A 25,780-nucleotide genomic window follows, 5' to 3' on the forward strand; every position below is an offset into this window, starting at 1 on the left:
ACGACCTCCAAAATACAAATGTTTTTACAGGTGGAGGCCACTGACATTTTTTTCCCTACTCCTCTTTTCTGAGTATTTGCCACTAGTTTTGCATTTGGCTGGGGTCAGTGTCACTACTGGTAGCATGAGGCCATACCTGGACCCTATAGAGGTTGGACAGGCAGTCCAACTCCTCCAGCATGGCACATCAATACGTGTCATTGCCAGAAAATTTGATGTGTCTCCCAGCACAGTCCCAGGAACATGGAGGGGATTCCAGGAGGCAGGCAGTTATTCTAGGAGAGCTGGACAGGGCTGTAGAATGTCCTTAACCCATCAGCAGGACCGGTATCTGCTCCTTTGTGCAAGGAGGAACAGGATGAGCACTGCCAGAGCCCTACAAAATTACCTCCAGCAGGCCACAGAAGTGAATGTCTCTGATTAAACAATCAGAAACAGACTTCATGAGGGTGGCCTGAGGGCCCGACATCCTCTAGTGGGCCCTGTGCTCACTGCCTGGCACCTAGGAGCTCGATTGGCATTTGCCATTAACCACTTGACGACTGCCGCAAGTAGATATACTGCGGCGGTCAGCCCCTCACAGGCAAAGTGACGTATGGGTACGTCACTAGCCTGTGAGGCTCTGGGGAGCGAGCGCACGCCGCCGGAGGCGAGCTCCCGCGTGGTCACGGACTCCCCCGCGCATGTGACCGGCGGACCCGATGTCTGCCGGTCACTCGCGATCGTCGGGTGGAGAGGGAGAAAGGCAGGCGGCTAATGTAAACAAGCCGCCTGTCATTCTCCCCTCTGTAGAAACAGTGATCATATGGTTCTACTATGTAGGACCGTTCATCACTGTTCCTACAGCTCAAGCCACAGCCAATCACAGTTAGAATCACGCCCTTAGGGACACACACCACCCCTCCCTCTCAAAAAAAGTTAACCCCTTCACTACCAGTGTCATTTTTCAGTAACAGTGCATATGTATAGCACTGATTACTGGAGAAATGTCACTGGTAACCCCAAAAGTGTAAAAAATGTCAGTCAAGGGTCCGATCTGTCCGCCCCAATGTCGCAGTCCCAAAAAAAATCGCAGATCGCCGCCATTACGCGTTAAAAAAAAAACAACAAAAATGACAAAAATCTTTCCCTTTGTTAGTAAACGCGATAACTTTTGCGCAAACCAATCAAAATATGCTTTTTGCGGGTTTTTTCACCAAACATAGGTAGCATAAAACAAATTGGCTGAAAATGTTAAAAAATTTTGATTTTCACATTTTTTGGGGGGGAATTTCATATAAAAAAATGTGAAAAATATTGTTATTTTTGCAAAATTGTCGCTCTTTTTTTGTTTATAGCGCATGATCAAAAAATCACACAGGTGATCAAATACCACCAAAAGAAAGCTCTGTTTGTGGGGAAAAAAAAAGGACGTCAAATTCGTTTAGGTACAGCGTCGCACGACCGCGCAATTGTCCGTTAAAGTCACGCAGTGCCGAATCGCAAAATACCCCCTGGTCAGGAAGGGGGTAAAATCTTCCGGGGCTTAAGTGGTTAAACACCAGGATTGGCAGGTCCACCACTGGCGCCCTGTGCTTTTCACAGATGAGAGCAGGTTCACCCTAAGCACATGTGACGGACGTGAAGGAGTCTGGAGAAGCCATGGAGAACGTTATGCTGTCTGTAACATCGTTCAGAATGGTAATGGGGGTAGCTGCGGTTAGGCTAGATATTGCACACTTATATGTTAAAGCTGCTCCTAGATGAAAAAGGGGAACCCTTTTATAAATATGTGTGAAAATGTATCAGCGCTGCTTAAAAAGTGTGAAACTAAAGTGTGATAGTGAAATACATATACTATTAATAAATTACTGCTCAAAAAATATCAAATTATTAAATTGTATGAAATTATTTTCTTGTGTTGTATATCATAATAAAGTGCACAGTAAGTAAAACTTATAACTTAAGAGATCCCACCCGGATCTCCTCCAACATAAACCAAACGTGCTCAGTGCTTCAGTAAATATTGCTGACATTCCCACAAAATACAAACCCGATTCCAAAAAAGAAGACAATACACATACATAATGACATTCGGGGATAGTTGTATCTGGAGCCCCAATATGGGGGTTGTATAGCACTATATGTGAGGACCAAGATGGAGTTCGCTCCATTTCCGGTTTCTGCATTTTGTATAATCACAAGATTTTTGTATGCCTTATGTTTTTAATTTTTGATATTGTGTCATACTACATGGACTATGGACCCATGAGTAATTCACCATTATCTCTGTGGGTATTTTCTGTAAGAGGTTAATAAAGATATATTTAGCGGGTGGGTAATGATAACGGAGGGACAAAGATGGAGGTTGCTCCGCTTCCTGTTCCTGTTGTATGACCACGCCGGAAGCCAATTAGATTGGAGGTCTGGAGGGTTGTTATGAGTATAAATAGCAGACATACGAATGACGCAACAGCTTCAGAGGACGCCCTAGTGGGAGGGGCGAAACGCGTCAAGCCGTTGCTCGTACGTCACATCCCGTTCCGGTGGTTGGAGCGCAAGCGGTGAGAGCAGCGTCCACCACCCGGAAGATAGGCGCATTGCAAGCTTCTTAATTGTGAGTGTAATGTATTTTTACTGAATAAAAGTTTATTCTAAATACTACACTATGGAAGACCTTCTCTCTTTATATGGCTTTAACTGTGGGGGAGCTGTATATAATCTAGAGCCAGGCTGCCACACATATCTGAATGTGTATACCCCAAACCAGCCGGTTTCCATTTCCAGGCCGCGTGGAGGAGGTGTTACTGACGGGCTGTTATATTCTGGTCATCGTTCAGAATGACCAGTTTGGTGGTGAGTCAGTGATGGTCTGGGGAGGCATATCCATGGAGGGATGCACAGACCTGTACGGGTTAGACAATGGCACCCTGACTGCCATTAGGTATCCTTGGGCAGATTGTCAGACCCTACGCTGGTGCAGTGGGTCCCGGGTTCCTCCTGGTGCACAAAAATGCCCGGCTTCATGTGGCGAGAGTATGCAGCCAGTTCCTGGAGGATGAAGGAATTGATACCATTGAATGGCCCCCACACTCACCTGACCTAAATCCAATAGAACACCTCTTGGACATTATGTTTCAGTCCATCCAACGCCGCCAGGTTGCACCTCAGTCTGTTTAGGAGCTCAGTGATGCCCTGGTTCAGATCTGAGAGGAAATACCCCAGGACACCATCTGTCATCTCCTTAGGAGCATGCCCCGACGTTGTCAGGCATACATACAAGCACGTGGGGACCGTACAAACTACTGGGGACCATTTTGAGTTGCTGCAATGAAATTTCAGCAAAATGGACAAGCCTGGTGCATCATTTTTTCACTTCGATTTTTGGGGTGTCTTTGAATTCCGCCCTCTGTAGGGTGATAATTTTCATTTCTATCAAATGATGTGGCATCCTTTCATTCCTAACACATTACCCAGTCCATACCAGCATAGATCCTAACACATTACCCAGTCCATACCAGTATAGATCCTAACACATTACCCAGTCCATACCAGTATAGATCCGAACACATGACCCAGTCCATACCAGTATAGATCCTAACACATTACCCAGTCCATACCAGTATAGATCCTAACATATTACCTAGTCCATACCAGTATAGATCCTAACACATTACCCAGTCCATACCAGTATAGATCCTAACACATTACCCAGTCCATACCAGTATAGATCCTAACACATTACCCAGTCCATACCAGTATAGATCCTAACACATTACCCAGTCCATACCAGTATAGATCCTAACACATTACCCAGTCCATACCAGTATAGATCTCCAGCATGAGATTTTTCGCGGTTGAGATGTGATGTGTTTTTAAAGGGTTCCTTTAATTTTTTTGAGCAGTGTCATTGAATTGCAACATGTTATTGGTGTATATATATATATATACACAACAATTAAATACCTATGTATGTACAAACTGCTATGTGCTATGGCTCGTCTCTGGCTTTGCCCGTTTACCTGCCCACTTGTCTCCACGTGACCATCTATGAAACCATCTCTGTCCTCGTCATGCCCCGACCTGTACGACTTATTTCCTGAATCAAACTTGGAGGTAGGCGGTTGGCCGTTCAAGGGACCCAAGTCCATGCAGATAATCTTCAATTTGGAGCTGCCCTTCCCAGACCGAGAAGAATCGGTGGTGGGGGTCGGAGTATGGTAGACGTGGTCATGCTGAATCTTCCATGGTTCTCCGCCTTCATTGAACTCAAACTCTGGCCACTGAACCCCTTTGTCCTCCATGTTCTCATGGCAGTCTGTGGAAGTGCTAGCGTGCACCACACTCACCGTATTGTGCTGGACCACCGCCTCTGCCGGAAAGTTGGACCAGTTTAGTTTCTCGTTGTCAGCGGTGAACACGGTTGGCATGGCATCATGCCGGAGAGACCTCCTCTTCTCTTTCGTTGAGACGTAACACTCCGGGGCGAAGTGACTGGAGCAGATGCGAAATGAGCTGTTGTTGCCGCCGTGCAGTATGAGCTGCGCCACGACGTCTATATCTTCCACGTCTTGCCGGATGCGATGTCTACCGATGCAACGCAGCCATTGTTTTATCCGGTGGAGCTTCCTAGGGAAAGTGTGCATGACTACACCCTCCAGCATTTTGTTCTTGCCCGTTTGGTTGTGGCAGTTGTTGACGCTGCAGTACGGCATCTTGTCCTAATGGAGGAAAGTGCAGAATACTTAAAGGAGAGCTCCACTTTTACCATAAGTGTCTGGACATTCGCACAACTCCTCCCACCTTGTCTAATTGTCCCATGCTACCTTCACCTTTGTAGAACATTTTAGATCTTTGTTCCCATAATACACTGGTGCGCACACTCCGTCATAGTGAGAGCTGCGCAATAGGAAAGAAGCAAAAAGTCACCAGCTTAGTAGGTCATGGGAAAACACTACTGAGAAAATCTAAAGCTAATCTGAAAAGACAGAATCCCAAATGACAACTGGGGGGAGCAGACAGAATTTGGTGCAGCTGTGCATGGCAACCAGTTTCTATCGTCAACTTGTGCAGTAAAGCCCTGAATATGAAAGCTGGAAGCTGATTGGTGTCCATAAACAGCTGCTCCCGATTCTGGCAAATCTAGTTTTGATAAATTCCCCTCTAAAGGGTCAGCTAACACACCAGGATAAGGATTCCTTTTTAGAAAATGGCAGTTATTTTCAGTCTAATAAAAAATAAATGACAGTGATTTTCAGTTTAATAAAAAAATAGTTTTTTTCAGACCAATAAAATAAATTGGTTATTTTTAGTCTGATAAAAATTAAATGACAGTGATTTTAAGTCTAATTAAAAAATGAGTTATTTTAGGTCCAATAAAAAAAATGACCATATTTTTCGTCTAATAAAAAAATGAAATTATTTTTAGTCTAATAAAAAAATGACAGTTATGTTTAGTCTAATAAAAAAATGACAGTTATTTTCAGTCCAATAAAAAATTACAGTATTTTTATTCTACTAAAAAATGACAGTTATTTTTAGGCTAATAAAAAAAATGACAGTTATTTTTAGTTTAATAAAAAATGACAGTGATTTTCAGTTTAATAAAAAAAATGAGTTATTTTCAGTCTAATAAAAAAAATGAGTTATTTTTAGTCTAATAAAAAAGAAAATTTTTAGCCTTATTTAAAAAATTACAGTTATTTTCAGTCTAATAAAAAATGAGTTATTTTTAGTCTAATAAAAAATGACAGTTATTTTCAGTCTAATAAAAAAATAAATGACAGCGTATTTCAGTTTAATAAAAAATATGTTTTTTTCAGTCTAATAAAAAAATTGTTACCTTTAGTCTAATAAAAAAAGAGTAGTCTAATTTTAAAAATTACAGTTATTTTCAGTCTAATGAAAAAATAGTTATTTTCAGTCTAATAAAAAAAATGACAGTTATGTTTAGTCTAATAAAAAAATGACAGTGATTTTCAGTTTAATAAAAAAACTAGTTATTTTCAGTCTAATAAAAAAATGAGTTATTTTTAGTCTAATAAAAAAAGAGTATTTTTAGTCTAATTTAAAAAATTACAGTTATTTTCAGTCTAATAAAAAAAATGAGTTATTTTTAGTCTAATAAAAGAGTATTTTTAGTCTAATTTAAAAAATTACAGTTATTTTCAGTCTAAAAAAAAAAGAGTTATTTTTAGTCTAATAAAAAAATGACAGTATTTTTTAGTCTAATAAAAAATGACAGTTATTTACAGTCTAATAAAAAATTGACAGTTATTTTCTGTTCAATTAAAAGTCATTTATTTTCAGTCCAATAAAAAAATGACAGTTGTTTTCAGTCCATTAAAAAATGAGTTAGGCTGGATTAGATTCACACTTGTGCGATGCCAGACACTGCATATGATTCGCACCGCATTCCTGTGCAGATTGCATACGATGCCTGTGCGATGCACATTAAGCCATACAGTTTTGAATTTGCATTGCATTCTGACCAAAATGATGCAGGATCCTTTTTTGGTCTGCACTGGAATTGTGTTCACACCCATGCGATCCGATTCCTGTCCGATTTCACAGTTTGCACTGTGATCTGCGAACCGATTTGGGGGTGTCATTAACTTTACATTGAAACCCGCAGTGGTTCACAGAGGGCAGTGTGAATTGCCTGCGAGCGAGATGCGATGTGAGAACCCGCACTGGAATCACGCTGGTTCCCGCAACACACAACGGTGAACCCACCCTTACAGAGGGTAGAGAAAAGAATCACCACCCCCCCCCCCCTTAAAATAATCACATTTTGTTGCTTTGGAACCTGAAATAAAGACAGACACCGTTTTTTGTTTTATCAATTGTATTAAGTAAGTGCAACTTATACAGCGCACCTGGAAAGTATTTACAGTGCTTCACTTTTTCCACATTTTGTTACGTTACAGCCCTATTCCAAAATGGATTAAATTAATAATTTTTCTCAAAATTCTACAAACAATACCCCATAATGACAGCGTAAAAAAAACGTTTGTTTGAACTCTTTGTAAATTTAATAAGAATAAAAAAGGAAATAATCCATACATAAGTATTCACACCTTTTGCTCAAAACTTTGTTGAAGCTCCTTTGGCACCAATTACAGCCACAAGTCTCTTTGAGTATGATGCTACAAGCTTGGCACACCTATTTTTGGGCAGTTTCTCCCATTCTTCCTCTCAAGCTCCATCAGGTTGGACGGGGAGCGTCAGTGCACAGCCATTTTCAGATCTCTCCAGAGATGTTCAGTTGGGTTCAAGTCTGGGCTCCGGCTTGGCCACTGATGGACATTCACAGAGTTGTCCTGTAGCCTCTCCGTTGTTATCTTGGCTGTGTGCTTAGGGTCGTTGTCCTGTCGGAAGATGAACCTTCGCCCCAGTCTGAGATCCAGAGCGCTCTGGAGCAGGTTTTCATTGAGGATGTCTCTGTACATTGCTGCATTCATCTTTCCCTCGATCCTGACTAGTCTCCCAGTTCCTGCCACTGAAAAACATCCCCACAGCATGATGCTGCCACCACCATGCTTCACTATAGGGATGGTATTGGCCAGTTGATGAGTGGTGCCTGGTTTCCTCCAGACATGACGCTTGCCATTCAGGCCAAAGAGTTCAATCTTTGTTTAATCAGGCCAGAGAATTTTGTTTCTCGTGGTCTGAGAGTCCTTCAGGTGCCTTTTGGCAATTTCCAGGTGGGCTGTCATGTGCCTTTTACTGAGGAGTTTCTTCCGTCTGGCCACTCTACCATACAGGCCTGATTGGTGAAGTGCTGCAGAGATGGTTGCTCTTCTGGAAGGTTCTCCTCTCTCCACAGAGAAACACTGGAGCTCTGGCAGAGTGACCATCGGGTTCTTGGTCACCTCCCTGACTAAGGCCCTTCTCCCACGATCGCTCAGTTTGGCTGGGCGGCCCACTCTAGAAATAGTCCTGGGGGTTCCAAACTTCTTCCATTTATGGATGATGGAGGCCACTGTGCTCATTGGGACATTCAATGCTATAAAAAAAAAAATTTTCTGTACCCTTCCCCAGATCTGTGCCTTGATAAAATCCTGTCTCAGAGGCCTACAGACAATTTCTTGGACTTCATGGCTTGGTTTGTGCTCTGACATACACTGGTAACTGTGGGACCTTATACAGACAGGTGGATGTGACAACAATATCACAAATTCTCCACAAATTTGGCTTGTATGGGAGGGTGGCAAGAAAAAAGCCACACCTCAAGAAAGGTCACATGCAGTCACCACTGAGCTTTGCACAAAACGCACATTGAAGCCACATGGAAAAAGGTGTAATGGTCAGATGAGACTAAAATTGAATAATTTGGCCTCAACACCAAACTATATGTCTGGTGGAAACCCAATACAGCTCACCATCCAAATAACACCATTCCTACAGTAAAGCATGGAGGTGGTAATATCCTGTTATGGGGGTATTTCTCTGCAGCAGGGACTGGAGCACTTGTCAGGATTGAAGAAAAAATGGAAGGGGAAAAATAACATCAAATTCTTGAGATAAATTTGCTGTCCTCTGCCAGTAAGTTGTCATTGGACAGAAGCGTTACCTTCCAACATGACAATGACCAAAAGCACACAGCAGAAATGAGCACACAGTGGTTGAAGGAGAAAAAGGTGAAGGTCCCTGCATGGCCTGGTCAGAGCCCAGACATAAACCCCATTGAAAATCTGTGGAATGACTTGCAGACTGCATTCCACAAATGGTAACCATCAAGCTTAACTGAACTTGAGCAGTTCTGCAAAGAACATTGGGCAAATATTGCAAAGTCTAGATGTACAAAGTGAGTAGAGACATATACCAATAGACTAAAAGGCTGGAATTAAGGCAAAATGTGGTCCAAAAAAATACTGACACAAGGGGTGATCCTTTTTCCAACTCTGTAATTCTGTTTTATAATTTTTTTTCTGATATGTCTGTGTTATATCTGTCACTTGGATGTTATAAGTGTCACGATTGGGGGTCAGGCTCGAAGACCAGTAGCTATAGCAGTGGAAGCTCACACAGGAACCTGCAGGATAGGAACACAGGCAGGTCACCCAGGCAGAAGACGAAGGGTCATCTGAGGTGCGGAATCTAAGTATTAACTGGTGTTCACCTAGGCTCCTGATGGTGGAGATGGATTTTGCACCAGGTCGCGGTACTCAGGATTGCCCCACCAGGAGGTGAGCAAGCCAGGATCCAATAGAAGATATAGCAGGAAGGAATCAAGCAGAAGTGTAGTCAAGGAATAGCCACAGACGGTAACGAGAAGTTGCAGGTAGGGATCAGGCAGAAGCATAGTCAAGGAATAGCCAAGGTCGGTAACGACTAGTTGAAGGTTGGGATAAGCAGAAGCGTAGTCAAGGAATAGCCAAGGTCGGTAACGAGTAGTTGCAGGTAAGGATCAAGCAGAAGCGTAGTCAAGGAATAGCCAAAGTCGGTAACGAGTAGCTGCAGGCTGGGATAAGCAGAAGCATAGTCAAGGAACAGCCAAGGTCAGTTGGTGGTAGGGATCAAGCAGAAGCATAATCAAGGAATAGCCAAGGTCAGTAACGAGTAGTTGCAGGTAGGGATCAAGCAGAAGCGTAGTCAAGGAATAGCCAAGGTAGGTAACGAGTAGCTGCAGGTAGGGATCAAGCAGAAGCGTAGTCAAGGAATAGCCAAGGTAGGTAACGAGTAGCTGCAGGTTGGGTATAAGCAGAAGCGTAGTCAAGGAATAGCCAAGGTCAGTTGCAGGTAGGGATCAAGCAGAAGCATAATCAAGGAACAGCCAAGGTCAGTAACTAATAGTTGCAGGTTGGGATAAGCAGAAGCGTAGTCAAGGAATAGCCAAGGTCAGTAACGAGTAGTTGCAGGTAGGGATCAAGCAGAAGCGTAATCAAGGAATAGCCAAGGTCGGTAAGGAGTAGTTGCAGGTAGGGATCAAGCAGAAGCGTAGTCAAGGAATAGCCACAGATTGTAACGAGTAGTTGCAGGTAGGGATCAGGCAGAAGCGTAGTCAAGGAATAGCCAAGGTCAGTAACGAATAGTTGCAGGTGTTAGTTGAAGGTTGGGATAAGCAGAAGCGTAGTCAAGGAATAGCCAAGGTCGGTAAGGAGTAGTTGCTTGTAGGGATCAAGCAGAAGCGTAGTCAAGGAATAGCCAAGGTCGGTAAAGAGAAGTTGCAGGTAGGGATCAAGCAGAACCGTAGTCAAGGAATAGCCAAGGTCGGTAACGAGTAGCTGCAGGCTGGGATAAGCAGAAGCGTAGTCAAGGAATAGCCAAGGTCGGTAACGAGTAGTTGCAGTTAGGGATCAAGCAGAACCATAGTCAAGGAATAGCCAAGGTCGGTAACGAGTAGTTGCAGGTAGGGATCAAGCAGAAGCGTAGTCAAGGAATAGCCAAGGTCCGTAACAAGTATTTGCAGGTTGCAAAAGCGAAGTCAAGGAACAACCCAAATGTCAAAAACAAATGGTAGCAAAGATACGGACGGCAGCAGGAGAGACAAGTGAGATATTGGCTGGTGAAGGCACAATATTCTGGCAACCAGGAAGTGCAGAGACATGGCTTAAATCAGAAGTTCATGGGAGGAGCAAAGGGTTCAAGGTTATTAAGATTCACGGTAGAATCATTCAAGGATTTGTCCAGGGAACTGTCCAGTATTCCAGGTGGCTCAGCAAGCAGAGTCATTGGCAGACACAGTGGAGGTCTCAGGTTCAAGCCTGGGTCCTGACAAAAAGTTGCACTGAGTAAATACAGCTGGATAAAACAAAAACGTGCCTGTCTAAGCCCCCGTTCACACTGGGGCGACCTGTGAGGCGACCTGGTCACCTCACAGGTCGCCGCAGGTCGCCTCCCATAGGGAAACTGCGGACCCGTTTTGATAGGAGCGACACAAGTCGCTCCGACTCAGAAAAAGGGTTCCGGAGCTTCTTTGGGGCGACCAGGAGGCGACCGCCATAGACTTCAATGTTATGAAGTCCGTGGCGGCCGCTCCGAGGTCGCGGTGCGAAGTAGCGTCGCCCCAGTGTGAACGGGGGCTTAATTTCAGGCTGTAAAGCAACAGAATGTGATTATTTTATAGGAGGGGTTATTCTTTTCTATACCCTCTGTATATATATATGTATTGAAGTCTGCAAGTGGTTTAAGGACATTTATTTGAAATATAAAGATATAAAACAATAACAAGCAGGAGCACACTCAATAAGATAACTCTCCTCTCACCACAGGTTCTGATGGCTACCACATGACCTCACTGATGTAGCTCTGGCCCATACGCGTTACGCCCCATCCAAAGGCTTCTTAAGCTGTATGTTTTTACACTTTCGATAAACAATTGTAATCTCCCACCATGGGTTGAGTTATTTTGGCCACCGAGAGCTCCTTCCTCCCCATTCTAGCATAGTTTGTGCTGTAGCAACGGCTCCGTTGTACCAGCAAAGTAGAAGCCCAAACATCCAAAGGGAGATCAGCACCACCACTCACTGGCAGAACCAATTAATAACTACAAGAAACCATTGAGATCAGTCCAGCTCAAACTGGTCACCTTGTAAAGAGAAGAGGACAGTCTATGCTGCTCATAGCAAGATTCCTCTTTTATGTCCTAACTTGCCAACATGAAAGAGAGAAGCTGATTGGCTGCTCAGTGCACGTCAGACAGTCCTGGAAGTCTGTATTAAAAATCAAAGAGACCGTTCCCTCCTCAAGCCCCATCATTTAACCACTTTACCACCGGAGGATTTTGCTGTCTTACGTCCACGTAAATTTTTGCGATTCGGCACTGTGCGACTTTAACTGACAATTGTGCGGTCTTGCGCCTCGTACCCAAACGAAATTTACGTCCTTTTTTTTTGGTGGTATTTGATCACCTGTGCGATTTTTACTTTTTTGCGCTATAAACAAAAAAAGAACGTAATTTTGTAAAAATTATATTTTTCACATTTTTTTATATGAAATTCCCCCCCCCCAAAAAAATGTAAAAATCAAAATATTTTTAAATTTTTGGCCAATTTGTTTTCTGCTACATATGTTTGGTAAAAAAAAAAAAATCGCAATAAGCCTATTTTGATTGGTTTGTGCATAAGTTATTGCGTTTACTATCTAAGGGAAAGATTTTTGTCATTTTTGTTTGTTTTTTAACGCGTAATGGCGGCGATCTGCAATTTTTTTTGCAGGACTGCGACATTGTGGCGGACAGATCGGACCCTTGACTGACATTTTTTACACTTTTGGGGTTACCAGTGACATTTCTACAGTAATCAGTGCTATACATATGCACTGTTACTGTAAAATGACACTGGTAGTGAAGGGGTTAACTTTTTTTGAGAGGGAGGGGTGGTGTGTGTCCCTAGGGGCGTGATTCTAACTGTGATTGGCTGTGGCTTGAGCTGTAGGAACAGTGATGAACGGTCCTACATAGTAGAACCGTATGATCACTGTTTCTACAGAGGGGAGAATGACAGGCGGCTTGTTTACATTAGCCGCCTACCTTTCTCCCTCTCCACCCGACGATCGCGAGTGACCAGCAGACATCGGGTCTGCCGGTCACACGCGCGGGGGAGTCCGTGACCGCACGCGAGCGCGCCTTCGGCGGCGTGCGCTCGCTCCCCAAAGCCTCACAGGCTAGTGACGTACCCATACGTCACTTTGCCTGTGAGGAGCTGACCGCCGCAGTATATCTACTTGCGGCAGTCGTCAAGTGGTTAATGGCAAATGCCAATCTAGCTCCTAGGTGCCAGGCAGTGAGCACAGGGCCCACTAGAGGATGTCGGGCCCTCAGGCCACCCTCATGAAGTCTGTTTCTGACTTTTTACACTTTTGGGGGTACCAGTGACATTACTACAGTAATCAGTGCTATACATATGCACTGTTACTGTAATAATGACACTGGCAGGGAAGGGGTTAACTTAATTGGTGATCAAGGGGTTAAATGTATGCCTCATGCTTACTGACGTGTGTGGGGGGAGGGGACTGTGTGACACAGGCACAGATCGCAGGTTCAGCTATCTGTCACTGTCTGTCATAGAGGAGATCCGCCCGCTTTGTTTACACAGGTGGGCGGATTTCCTCACTCGATCCCCCGACGATCGGGGAAGAGCGGCGGTGATCACCGCCGCTCCTCCCCTGGCCCGACTCCTGCTGTGACTGAATACAGTAGGAGCGAGCCTCCGGCGGCGAGAGGAGGCGGGATCCAGCGATGTAGGTCTAGGTCGCTGGATGATAACGAGCCACTTTGCTGCAGTACCAGCTCAGTGAGCGGTCGGCAAAAATCGAAGAGACCGTCCCTCCTCAAGCCCCATCATTTAGAGGAGATCCTTTGCTCTACTCCTCTTCTACTGTCCCAGTTGCAGTCCCGGTATGCTCTCCTCTTTCCCACAATGCAGTGCAGCATATCGCCAAGCCTCTGCCTATCAGAGTATGATCACAATCTGTGTAAGCTCTTTGTAGGGGACATGTGCACACGCAGGTCAGCCAGGGCCGGCCCTACCATGGTTCCTACTGGGTCCATTGGACCCAGGCAGCACTTGGAGAGGGGCGGACAAATCGACTTCCAAGTCTTTTTTTTCCAGCATTTTTGTGTGTCAGTTTGGGGCGCGTTATGGGTGGCATTTCCTCATTTCGTACAGCCGCCCATAGTGCCAACTGATGAGTATGAGGAGGCGGAGGGTCTCCTTTGGGGAACGTCCCTCACGTGATCATGGTGTGCGCCATGACGTCAGACATCAGAGCACTCCATAGAAAAGAAAGGAAGAGGAGGCGCAAACACCTAGTGCATTACCCGTGGTCAATGTAGCAAATATTTAATAAAAAATGCCAAATGCATACTCACAGACGTAAAGATAAAAACATGTTACAAGAATCCACCATGTGTGAACTGGAACAAGTCCTTCAGTCAGGACCGCTAACGCGTTTCGGGGGTCAGGCCCCCTTCCTCAGAGCACTCCATCTCACGTAGGGCAGGCTGGATCTTCTAGGGCGGTGGGCGCGGCAGACACAGGAGTGACAGGTGGACTGAAAGTGGTTGTTTGGTGGACCAATCCGGTGGTGAGTTATGGAAGAAGATATGTATTTAATATTTTCTAAATGTTATATTCATATAAAATAATGGACGTGGGATCCTTTTGTTGGGTGTGATTTTTTATTGGGGGGGGGGGGGGCAGCATTTCATTCTTGGACCCAGGCAGCCTGGGCCAGCCCTGAGCTCAGTGCACAATTTCAATAACGCTGAGATGAATGAGCTCGCCACGCATGCGCCAGTGTGACGTCATCTCGGCCGGGCCAATAAAAATGGCTGAAGATGGGTACTCAGAAGCCGATTGGCTGTAGGGGAGCTCAGGGAGAGAAGGTGAGTATAGTTCTGTTTTAAGGCAGTGGTGGTTGCCCTCTATACGGTGGGGCAGGGGGGGGGGGGTTAGGATTTTTTTTATTCATTACAGGTTCACTTTAACCGCTTGCCGACCGCCGCAAGTACATATACTGCGGCGATCAGCCCCTCACAGGCAGAGTGACGTATCGGTACGTCACTAGCCTGTGAGGCTCTGGGGGTCACAGACCCCCCCCCGCGCGTGTGACTGACGGACCCGATGTCCGCAGGTCACTCAGCGATCGTCGGGGGAGAGGGAGAAAGGCAGGCGGTTTGTGCAAACAAGCCGCCTGTCATTCTCCCCTGTGTAGAAACACTGATCATACGGTTCTACTATGTAGGACCGTTGATCACTGTTCCTACAGCTCAAGTCACAGCCAATCACAGTTAGAATCACGCCCCTAGGGACACACACAGCCCCTCCCTCTCAAATAAAGTTAACCCCTTCCCTGCCAGTGTAATTTTACAGTAACAGTACATATATATAGCACTGATTACTGTAGAAATGTCACTGGTAACCCCAAAAGTGTCAAAAATGTCAGTCAAGAGTCCGATCTGTCCGCCGCAATGTCGCAGTACCGCAAAAAAAATCGCAGATCGCCGCCATTAAAAAAAAAAAACAACAAAAATTACAAAAATCTTTCCCTTTGTTAGTAGCTGCGATAACTTTTGCGCAAACCAATCAAAATACGCTTTTTGCAATTTTTTTTACCAAACATAGGTAGCATAAAACAAATTGGCCGAAAATGTTAAAAAATTTTGATTTTTACATTTTTTTGGGGGGAATTTCATATAAAAAATGTGAAAAATATTGTTATTTTTGCAAAATTTATGCTCTTTTTTTGTTTATAGCGCATGATCAAAAAATCGCACAGGTGATCAAATACCACCAAAAGAAAGCTCTGTTTGTGGGAAAAAAAGGATGTCAAATTTGTTTAGGTACAGCGTCGCACGACCGCGCAATTGTCCGTTAAATTCACGCAGTGCCGAATCGCAAAATACCCCCTGGTCTTTCAGCAGCCAAATCCTCCGGGGCTTAAGTGGTTAAACCAGACAAAATAAATAAAATAAGAAAAAATAATATTTTCCTGCAACGCTCACCTATAATCTGGAGCTGTCTCCTGCAGTGCTTCTTTCTGCCACTAGATGTCCTCAGTCTGATGACAAGCGTCATTCAACCCACCTTACACTAATATATAGATATTTGGGTGTCAGGAACGTTCACCGCCTGGTGTCAGTTTGGTGCATTGCGATTTTGGAAAAGAATCAGGGACTTCTGTTGAAATGATGGGGCCCCCTACAGGCCACCAGCGAGAACCGCGCTCAAGCAGTATAGATGTGAACCACGTTTTCCTCTGAGCGACGGTTTTCCCAGCATGCAATTGGACAGAAAGTTGGAGCAGCACCGTGATGAGCTAACATCTCCATCACTCTGCTCTCTACTCCTATCAGAGAGCTTCTTCCCAGCACATGAACTGATTGGTGTCTCCTGTGCAGCTTCTTCCTCTCACACTCTGAGCTCTGATAACAGCTTAGGTACACAGATCCCACTGAATGCCTGGGGTTCACTCACAGCAACCAATCAGCTTCTTCCATGCATGTTCCAACATGCATCCAAATATACAAAAGGAAGACTCTGATTGGCTTCTCTTTGGTAGCACAGACAGTTCTCCATTTAGGCACTAAATTGCACAAAGCTCATACATACAGCTGGCTGTGACCCTCCACAGAGCCCACCAGGGTCATGTCCACCTCTCACCATGACAGAAGAAAAAAGAGGGGAGCCTACCTGTTACCCTAGGAACCAGCTCTGAGCAAACCCCGCCCACTCAGCCCAGTTCTGCAGACTCCTTCTGACCGGAAGTGACCCTTTGGAAACGCCTTCCAAGCCCAGGCTGAGCTTCGCTGGGTGTAGTGGGCGCGGCTTCCCGGATGCTTCCGGGTTGCGCTTCAAGCCTCGCTACGGATCCGAAGGCTCAGTGCTGTGATTGGCCAATGGTTGACAGATGCATAGGGGAGGAGTTGTAGCTTCTCGTGCTGGTGGAGGAAGAGAGAAACCTGCACTGAATGTAATAGGCTGTAATAGACCGATTAAAACAAAAGCCCCCCCCCCCCCCCCCCCAGCAGTAATAATGGGGTGACAGTGAGCTTCTATTGTGTATATACTTTACATCGTTATAATTCTTTTATAAGTTATAAAAATTATTTTATTAAATACTAATAGATCATATATGATATTGATTAACATAAAATAAATTAAAAAATAGTAAAAATAAAAGCATTGTTATAGTTACCGTCATCAATGACAACCTCATCACTATCACTAATAATAATTATTTTATTAAACACTAATAGATAATATATGATTAACATAATATAACAATAAAATAAATAATAAATATAAAAGCATTGTTATAGTTACCATCATCAATGACAACCTCATCACTGTCACTAATAATATTTTTTTTTTTTAAATACTAATAGATAGTATATGATTACCATAATATAATAATAATAATAATAATAATAAAATAAATAATAAAAATATTGGTATAGTTACCATCATCAATGGCAACCTCATAACTATCACTAATAATATTTATTTTATTAAATACTAATAGATAATATATAATTACCATAAAAATAATAATAAAATAAATAATAAATATTAAAGCATTGGTATAGTTACCATCATCAATGACAACCTCATCACTGTCACTAATATTAATTATTTTATTCAATACTAATAGTTAATATATGATTGACATAAAATAAATAAAAGCATTGTTATAGTTACCATCATCAATGACAACCTCATCTCTATCACTAATAATAATTATTTTATTAAGTACTAATAGATAGTATATGATTACCATAATATAAAAATAATAATAAAATAAATAATAAAAATAAAAACATTGTTATAGTTACCATCATCAATGGCAACCTCATCACTATCACTAATAATATTTATTTTATTAAATACTAATAGATAATATATAATTACCATAAAATAATAATAAAATAAATAATAAAAATATTGGTATAGTTACCATCATCAATGGCAACCTCATCACTATCACTAATAATATTTATTTTATTAAATACTAATAGATAATATATAATTACCATAAAATAAAAAGTAATAATAAAATAAATAATAAATATTAAAGCATTGTTATAGTTACCATCATCAATGACAACCTCATCACTGTCACTAATATTAATTATTTTATTCAATACTAATAGTTAATATATGATTGACATAAAATAAATAAAAGCATTGTTATAGTTACCATCATCAATGACAACCTCATCTCTATCACTAATAATAATTATTTTATTAAGTACTAATAGATAGTATATGATTAACATAATATAAAAATAATAATAAAATAAATAATAAAAATAAAAACATTGTTATAGTTACCATCATCAATGGCAACCTCATAACTATCACTAATAATATTTATTTTATTAAATACTAATAGATAATATATGATTAACATAAAATAAATAAAAACATTGGTATAGTTACCATCATCAATAACAACCTCATCACTAATAATATTTATTTTTTTAAATACTAATAGATAATATATAATTACCATAAAATAAAAAGTAATAATAAAATAAATAATAAATATTAAAGCATTGGTATCGTTATCATCATCAATGACAACCTCATCACTATCACAAATAAAGATTATTTTATTAAATACCAATAGATAATATATGATTACCATAATATAAAAATAATAATAAAATAAATAATAAAAATAAAAATATTGGTATAGTTACCATCATCAATGACAACCTCATCACTATCACTAATATTAATTATTTTATTAAACACTAATAGATAATATATGATTACCATAATATAAAAATAATAATACAATAAATAATAAAAATAAAAGCATTGTTATAGTTACCATCAATAATGACCACCTTATCATTATCACTAGAAATGTAATTTTATTACTAAACAATATAATACAATGAATGGCAAAACAATCGTTACTGTTAGCAACTGATGTGATCAGTCATCAGTAGTAATGATTAGGATAATCAGAGTGGATTTTTCATTTTTTCATTTTATAATGATATTTATTTAGCTGTAATATTGAAATGATTAATCATATGTTGTCTACAAGTACACCCCTCACATTTTTGTAAATATTTTATTCTATCTTTTCATGTGACAACACTGAAGAAATGACACTTTGCTACAATGTAAAGTAGTGAGTGTACAGCTTGTATAACAGTGTAAATTTGCTGTACCCTCAAAATAACTCAACACACAGCCATTAACCACTTAAGCCCCGGAAGATTTTACCCCCATTCCGACCAGGGGGTATTTTGCGATTCGGCACTGCGTGACTTTAACGGACAATTGCGCGGTCGTGCGACGCTGTACCTAAACGAATTTGGCGTCCTTTTTTTCCCACAAACAGAGCTTTCTTTTGGTGGTATTTGATCACCTGTGCGATTTTTTGATCACGCGCTATAAACAAAAAAAGAGCGTCAATTTTGCAAAAATAACAATATTTTTCACATTTTTTTATATGAAATTCCCCAAAAAAAAAATTTAAAAATCTAAATTTTTTTACTTTTTCGGCCAATTTGTTTTATGCTACCTATGTTTGGTAAAAAAAATCGCAAAAAGCGTATTTTGATTGGTTTGCGCAAAAGTTATCGCGTTTACTAACAAAGGGAAAGATTTCTGTCATTTTTGTTGTTTTTTTTTTTAACGTGTAATGGCGGCGATCTGCGATTTTTTTTGCGGTACTGCGACATTGGGGCGGACAGATCGGACCCTTGACTGACATTTTTGACACTTTTGGGGTTACCAGTGACATTTCTACAGTAATCAGTGCTATATATATGCACTGTTACTGTAAAAATACACTGGTAGTGAAGGGGTTAACTTTATTTGGGAGGGAGGGGCTGTGCGTGTCCCTAGGGGCGTGCTTTCTACTGTGATTGGCTGGGGCTTGAGCTGTATGGACACTGATCAACGGATCTACATACTAGATCCGAGTGATCAGTATCCTAACAGCAAGGAGAATGACAGGTGGCTTGTTTACACAAGCTGCCTGACATTCTCCCTCTCCCCCGCCGATCGCCGAGTGACCGGCGGACATCGGGTCCGCCGGTCACACGCGCGGGGGGGTCCGTGACCACGCGGGAGCGGGAGCGCGCCTCCGGGGGCGCGCGCTCGCTCCCTAGACCCTCACAAGCTAGTGACGTAGCCCTACGTCACTTTGCCTGTGAGGGGCTGACTGCCGACGTAGATCGGCGTTAGGCAGTCGGCAAGTGGTTAATGTCAAAACTGCTGGCAACAAACTATACAACTATATACAACTTTACTATAGTGACAGCACTTTCTGTTGTAGTGTGACAATATTAAGTCGGTAATAAATCTAAAAGCAAACATTTATTATATTGCAGATTATCAATGCTTAGATGACATAGCTGCATTTTTTTTTTTTTAAGGCTTTCTTTCTTCTAATTTTAACTGGTGATCTGGCCAGTAAGTCTGTTGTTTTTTTTACAGAACAAGCTCTCTTGCAGATTTATCAGTTGCAGGGATGTGACAAACCATTTACATACTGGCAGAGGTGATTAAAACGATCAGCTTGTATTTATCCCAAAAGGGAAACTGTTGGTGTAACTGATTATAAAGTGTTATCTGGAGTTTGGCTTCAAATTGTCAGTGTATTTAAATCTGCTAGTATATCTAACAACCCCTCCACCCAGACTAACAATGCTGCTGTCTAAAGGTGTCCATGTTGCGCCTTCATACAGAGTGGGGGCGCTGTAATATGGGAGGTGTGCTTCTGGCCAATATATAACATTTTTGGGGTTTGGGTTTATTACTGCTTTAGGTGACTCACTCATCAGCCGGCTGTGTGAGCTTTCTCAGGGCGTTGGGCTGCTTGCCTTTTATAGCCTTAAGTAGGGATGGACCGATTATCGGCAAAGCCAATATATCGAGGGCCGATCTGCCCTTTCCCCGATATATCGGAATCGGCCCCTGAGGTTACCGATATTGCGGGAAAGTGCTTGTACCAGAGTGATGCCTGCAGCTAGAGACCTCACCCCGGTGCCAACGTCCATACCCGATATATATCGAGGGCCGATATGCACTTTCCCTGATATATCGGAATCGGCCTTTTGATTTACCTATATTGCTGATATTTCGGGAAAGTGCTGTACCGGAGTGATCCCTGCAGCTAGAGGCATCACCCCGGTACTGGCATCCATAGCCAACGGTCGGCTGTCTTGAGAAGCCGCTCCGCTGTCATTACAAGGAGCGGGAGGGGACGTCCCCCCCCCCCACGCGCCGCCTTCCGCGGCTCGCCCGGGTCTCCCGTCCCACCAGGGGACCCGGGCAATCAACCTGTACGGCCACCGAAGACCCGATCAAAGCCGCATTCGGCTCTGATCAGGTCTCCATGCAAAAACGAATTCTCTCCTTCCAGACCAGCGCTGGGTGACGTCACTCAGGGGATCCTAACGCGCAGGGCAGGAGGCACTTTTCGGAGCTCTGATTTGCTGCTACCTCGATGTAACGCCTTGTTTTGCTTGCGTCTATCTAGCAAGGTTACTTTGCGGTATAATCAAGGAAGCTCAGACCTCTGCAGTGTATAAATGTGCTTTTACTATACAAAACATGCTGTACATACAAACTATTACAATATTAGGAACATAATACAAGACTGGCAGATATAACAATGCCTAACAAATGAACAGCCTATGGTCTGTAAACAGCAGAAATACGCTTAAAGTTGTGATCTCCGATGACAACGAGGACTCAGGTTCTTAAGCAGTTGCTGGAGAATCAGGTGAAAGCGTCTTGGTTGCAGGGGTCTCTGGTGTTCACTGCATCATGGAGTCCTCCTTGTCTCATTTGCCTGAAAACCTTTTATATATAAGGTTTGTTTACCTTTCCTACCGAACAACAGGAAAAATCAGCTTACCTAACGACAAGCTATTTCCTATTAGAGGGGTGTTCTCAAATTCTACCTCAAGGTGGCACTCTGGTCTTTTTGACCAGGTTACTTGTTTACTGTATCTATAGTGACAATAGACCGTTTAAACTGAATACAACAATGGTATCTAAGTTCCCATTGTATCCAACAGCATTTGTTTGACAAGTATCAAACACAACCTGATTTTGTGTGTCTGTGAACATGTAATGTTATGTCTGATTAATATAAAAAAATCATATTGTATATCAAACGCAACACACGCCTCTGAGAGGCGGGGCTTGGCTGTCACTGTGTCCGGTCCTTTAATGTCGGTGTGTCCAGCTGCCTGCAGGAGAGAGCGCCCTATCTGATCAACGAGGCCACCAAGATCTATGGGGAGTCTGCCGGGGCTGTCAATGATGCTGCCTTGGTGAGTCCTATGGAGAGACAGGGGGTGGGGGGCTCCTGTGTATACAGCAGTTTGGCTTCTAATGGTGCCAGAATGACATCACTTCCGGGTACTCGATGCGTTTCAAAAAAATGACAGCATTCAAAACAGCCAAACTTGGCGTTTTGAATGCTTTTAAGTGTAGAGGAGGGGGTTTTGGGTCTTTTAGAACCCCAGATCTCTCCACAAGAGCACCTGTCAAGTGATAAAAGAAAAAAAAAATTAAATATACAAAAAAATATCGGCCCATATCGGCCGATACAGATATTCAATGGCCAAAATATCGGTATCGGCAACAAAAAAACTGATATTGGTCGATCACTAGTCTTAAGGTCAAGTAGATCTTGTGAGTTTATTCAGCTTTTCTGTGATATTCAACCGTAGATGGTTTAATCGTCCCACCAGGGTTTTTTTTTCCAAGCATGGAGAAATAACACTCACCGATTGCATATAAACTATTTTTTTTAGACTTGTAGATTATCTTCCTAGTTATTTAGTGATTACGCATTTCACATTTATGCACAGTATGTTCAGTGGTGCTGTTTATATACCTGCAGTTTTGTAGCTCTTTCCATATCCACTTGAAGACCAGGCCTTTTCTGACACTTTTTGTTTCCAAGTAAAAAAATAAAAATTGGGATTTTTGACTTACCGTAAAATCCATTTCTCTAATGGTCATTGATGGACACAGCTCCTGATTCTTCTTAACCATACTGCCCCCTACAGGAGTAGGACACTAGGCAGGAAAAAGCTTGACTATGCCTATGGGCAGTCCCAGGGGGTATACACCCACTCTCAGCTATAGGCACTCAGTTTTGTTACAAGCAGTGTCAGAAGAAAGTCAACTCCACAGAGGGGTGGGTGCTGTGTCAAAAACAGGTCAAACCTTAATGGCTGTGCTATAGCTGAACATACAATAGACTAAGTAATAGACAGGGTGTTTGTATATAGTGTACAGGGAATCTAGGACATCTGTAGAATAGATACCTGAAGCAACTTGACCACAAGTAATGGGCAGATAGGCCCTTAAATGCTGCTCCTACCTCGGGGCGCACAACCAGGCTGGTCACCAGCTGATGACATCATGGGGCCCGATGGCTGATTGCACATGCTCCGATGTATCTGGCGCATGTGCGTTGCTAGTGATGCCAGTCAGTGCCCATCAGTGCCTGCTCACCAGTGCCGCCCATCAGTGCAGCCTATCATTGCCCACCAGTGCACTGATGGGCACTGTTGGGCAATGATGTGCACTGATGGGCGGCACTGGTGAGCAGGCACTGACTGGCATCACTAATAGGCACTGATTGGTGGTAATGAGAAAGATGAAGCCGCTCAGGTGTGTCAGTCCGACCTGGTGCTGGTAAGACCCGCCATCCGGATAAATGCAAAAAAAAGTTTTGGAACCGCACCCAGGTAGATGAAAACAATTGAAGTACTTTATTCTTTAAATCAAAATATGAACAGACAGTGCAGGGAACAGATAATCCAGGTTAACGCGTTTCACGGCGCACACAGCCGCTTACTCATAACAGGCACTGATTGGTGTCACCAATGGGCACTGCTGGGGCTGAACTGATTAACAGTGCCCTGACTACCTGTACTGGTCTGCCCTGCGAGGAGATGCTGCTGATCGGCTCTCCTCTGATAAGCGGCACTTCCACATTTACATGTGATCGGCTGTGACAGGACACAGCCGATCACATGGGTAAAGAGCCAGGTCATCGGCTCTTTACCGAGATTGGGGTTGAGGCGTGTCCTAGGAACCCAGGGTGGCCGCGTTTGCTGCAGGCACGCAAGATCGGTGGTTCTGGGGCGCCATCATATTACGTCGTCCCAGAACGAGAGTGCCACCCCACCACCATCATTCTACTATTTGGCGGGCGGAAAGTGGTTAATCTGCAACTCCCATGATGCTTCACGTGATCAGCGATGACACCAGCCATTGGATGGTTTGACAATTTGGTTGATGTGACAGTTGCATTTCCGGCACATGCTGGGAATGTCACTGTTTTTTGATACTGTTAAATCAATGAATTTACTTCCGCTTTAAGAGCTAGTCAACCGAGTGGACTGAAGGTGGAAATGTTTTATTTTTTTAACCTGACATTAGGCAGAGGCTGCTATTGCTGAGCCCACTTTAAGGCTAACTCCACCTTTTGAAACATGTTACACCCCTATTTAGGGTGTAACATATACCACGTTGCTTGGCAAGCACCACACCACCACCCAGAACTCCCATGACAGTGTGATCACCGCGCACTTGTAGTCCACTTCAATTATTTACTGCTTCCCTACTGGCCGCAGTATATATACGTTGCGGTAGGGAAGCGGTTATACCAGATCATGGTTGAGGCTACAACCACGATCTCGGTATCAGTTTTTAGTGCCGGCGATTCTCTTTCATGTAAAAAGTAATCCAAGCGGCTGGGCAGCTGCTGGAATCCATTTACAAGTGGTGGAAGGGGGGTCCCAGCCCCCTCTTTTACCGTGCTCCCCAGAGCATTCGGGAAGCCCAGTAACGATACCACCGGCGGCATCCAGCTCTGGACTCACAGTGAGAGGAACCGAAGTTGCTCCTCCCACTGTGTGACGTCAGAACCTGGAAGCAATGATTATTTTGTCACTTCCAGCTCTTTGTGTACTGCCCCAAAGGACGGATGGAGGGTCTGACGATAACGGTGATACCTCAAGTGTTGCGATCATGTGCGGAACCATCCTGTGCGTTCGCCACTGCGCGTGAGCACAGGGGGACGGGCGCTTTACATTTTGTTTTATTTACTATTATTTTATCTGTTTTATTATCACAGTGTTTCTTTAAGCGCCGGTTCACACTAGCGCGACGCTACTTTCAGGGGCGACCTCCGAGAGCGGCCGCCACGGACTTCATAACATTGAAGTCTATGGCGGTCGCCTCCTGGTCGCCCCAAAGAAGCTCCGGACCCTTTTTCTAGGTCGGAGCGACTTGTGTCGCTCCTATTAGAAAGGGTCCGTAGCTTCCCTATGGGAGGCGACCTGCGGCGACCTGTGAGGCGACCAGGTCGCCTCACAGGTCGCCCTAGTGTGAACCGAGGCTAAAATGTTTTTAAAGAAACACTGTAATAATAAAAAAGATAAAATAAATAAATAATAATTTTACACAAATGTAAAGCAGAAGTCCCCCCCCCTAGCCACCCCCGTGCGCACAGGTTGGTCCCGCACATGATCGCACCAACACATGAGGTATCACCGCGATCGTCAGATTGAGAGCAATAATTCTAGCACCAGACCTCTAGTGTAAATCTAAACTGGTAACCTGCAAAGGCCTAAGTACCGTAGTTTGTCGCCATTCCATGAGCGTGCGCAATTTTAAAGTGTGACATGTTTGGTATCTATTTACTCGATGTAACATCGTCTTTTATATTTTACCAAAAAAATTGGTATTATGTGGTGTTTGTGCTCACTGAAATTCATTAATGTGTATTTTTTCCAGAAAAACCATTGAGCAAATACCGCGTGACATAAAAAATCCCGTCAACACCCGCCATTTTATTCCCTTATTCCCTAGGGCCTTTGCTTAAAAAATATATAATGTTTGGGAGTTTTAAGTAATTTTCTATTAAAAAAAAAGATACATTTTACATGTAGGAGAGAAGTTTTAGAATAGGCTTGGGAAGTGGTTAACTGAAAGCCCGTAACTTGGTACAGGCAGGGAGCTGGAGGGAGAGTCTTCAAGAGTCGGGTAGTGCACCCATGATCTACTGATAGCGGGTGCAATGCTTTGCAAATTCCTGTGAAAATAATAATAAAAGTATATTTTTTCATTCACAAATATGTGCATTTATTATTATTTTTAGCCTTAAAAATGCTAATTTTACAAGACTACATCTTACCCAGTTCGGCTCCAGAACAATTTTTTTTTCTTTGTCCCATACTTGTAAAAATCCTAATTTTTGGCAATAAAACTACAAACCCCCAAAACATTATATTTTCTGAAAGCAGAGGCCCTTTAGAATTAAAAGTTGATAGTTGGAAATTTTTGTTTCACGT

The 25,780-nt window shown here is 42.9% G+C and overlaps 1 protein-coding gene across 1 annotated transcript in view; it reads right to left on the reverse strand.

Moving 5' to 3' along the window:
- The window catches only part of LOC309564360 (uncharacterized protein), a 94,132-nt gene that overhangs the window by 58,102 nt on the left and 10,250 nt on the right, over positions 1 to 25,780 (reverse strand). The window contains exons 3-4 of the mRNA XM_082268987.1: positions 4,806 to 4,878; positions 4,002 to 4,700 (exon numbers count right to left, since the gene is read on the reverse strand). Of these exons, the coding sequence (XP_082125113.1) occupies positions 4,002 to 4,700; positions 4,806 to 4,878 (772 nt within the window). The remainder of the gene's footprint in view (positions 1 to 4,001; positions 4,701 to 4,805; positions 4,879 to 25,780) is intronic.

This window comes from Pelophylax lessonae, assembly GCF_965119305.1.
Source record: "Pelophylax lessonae genome assembly, chromosome: 9".
NCBI classification, from domain to species: domain Eukaryota; kingdom Metazoa; phylum Chordata; class Amphibia; order Anura; family Ranidae; genus Pelophylax; species Pelophylax lessonae.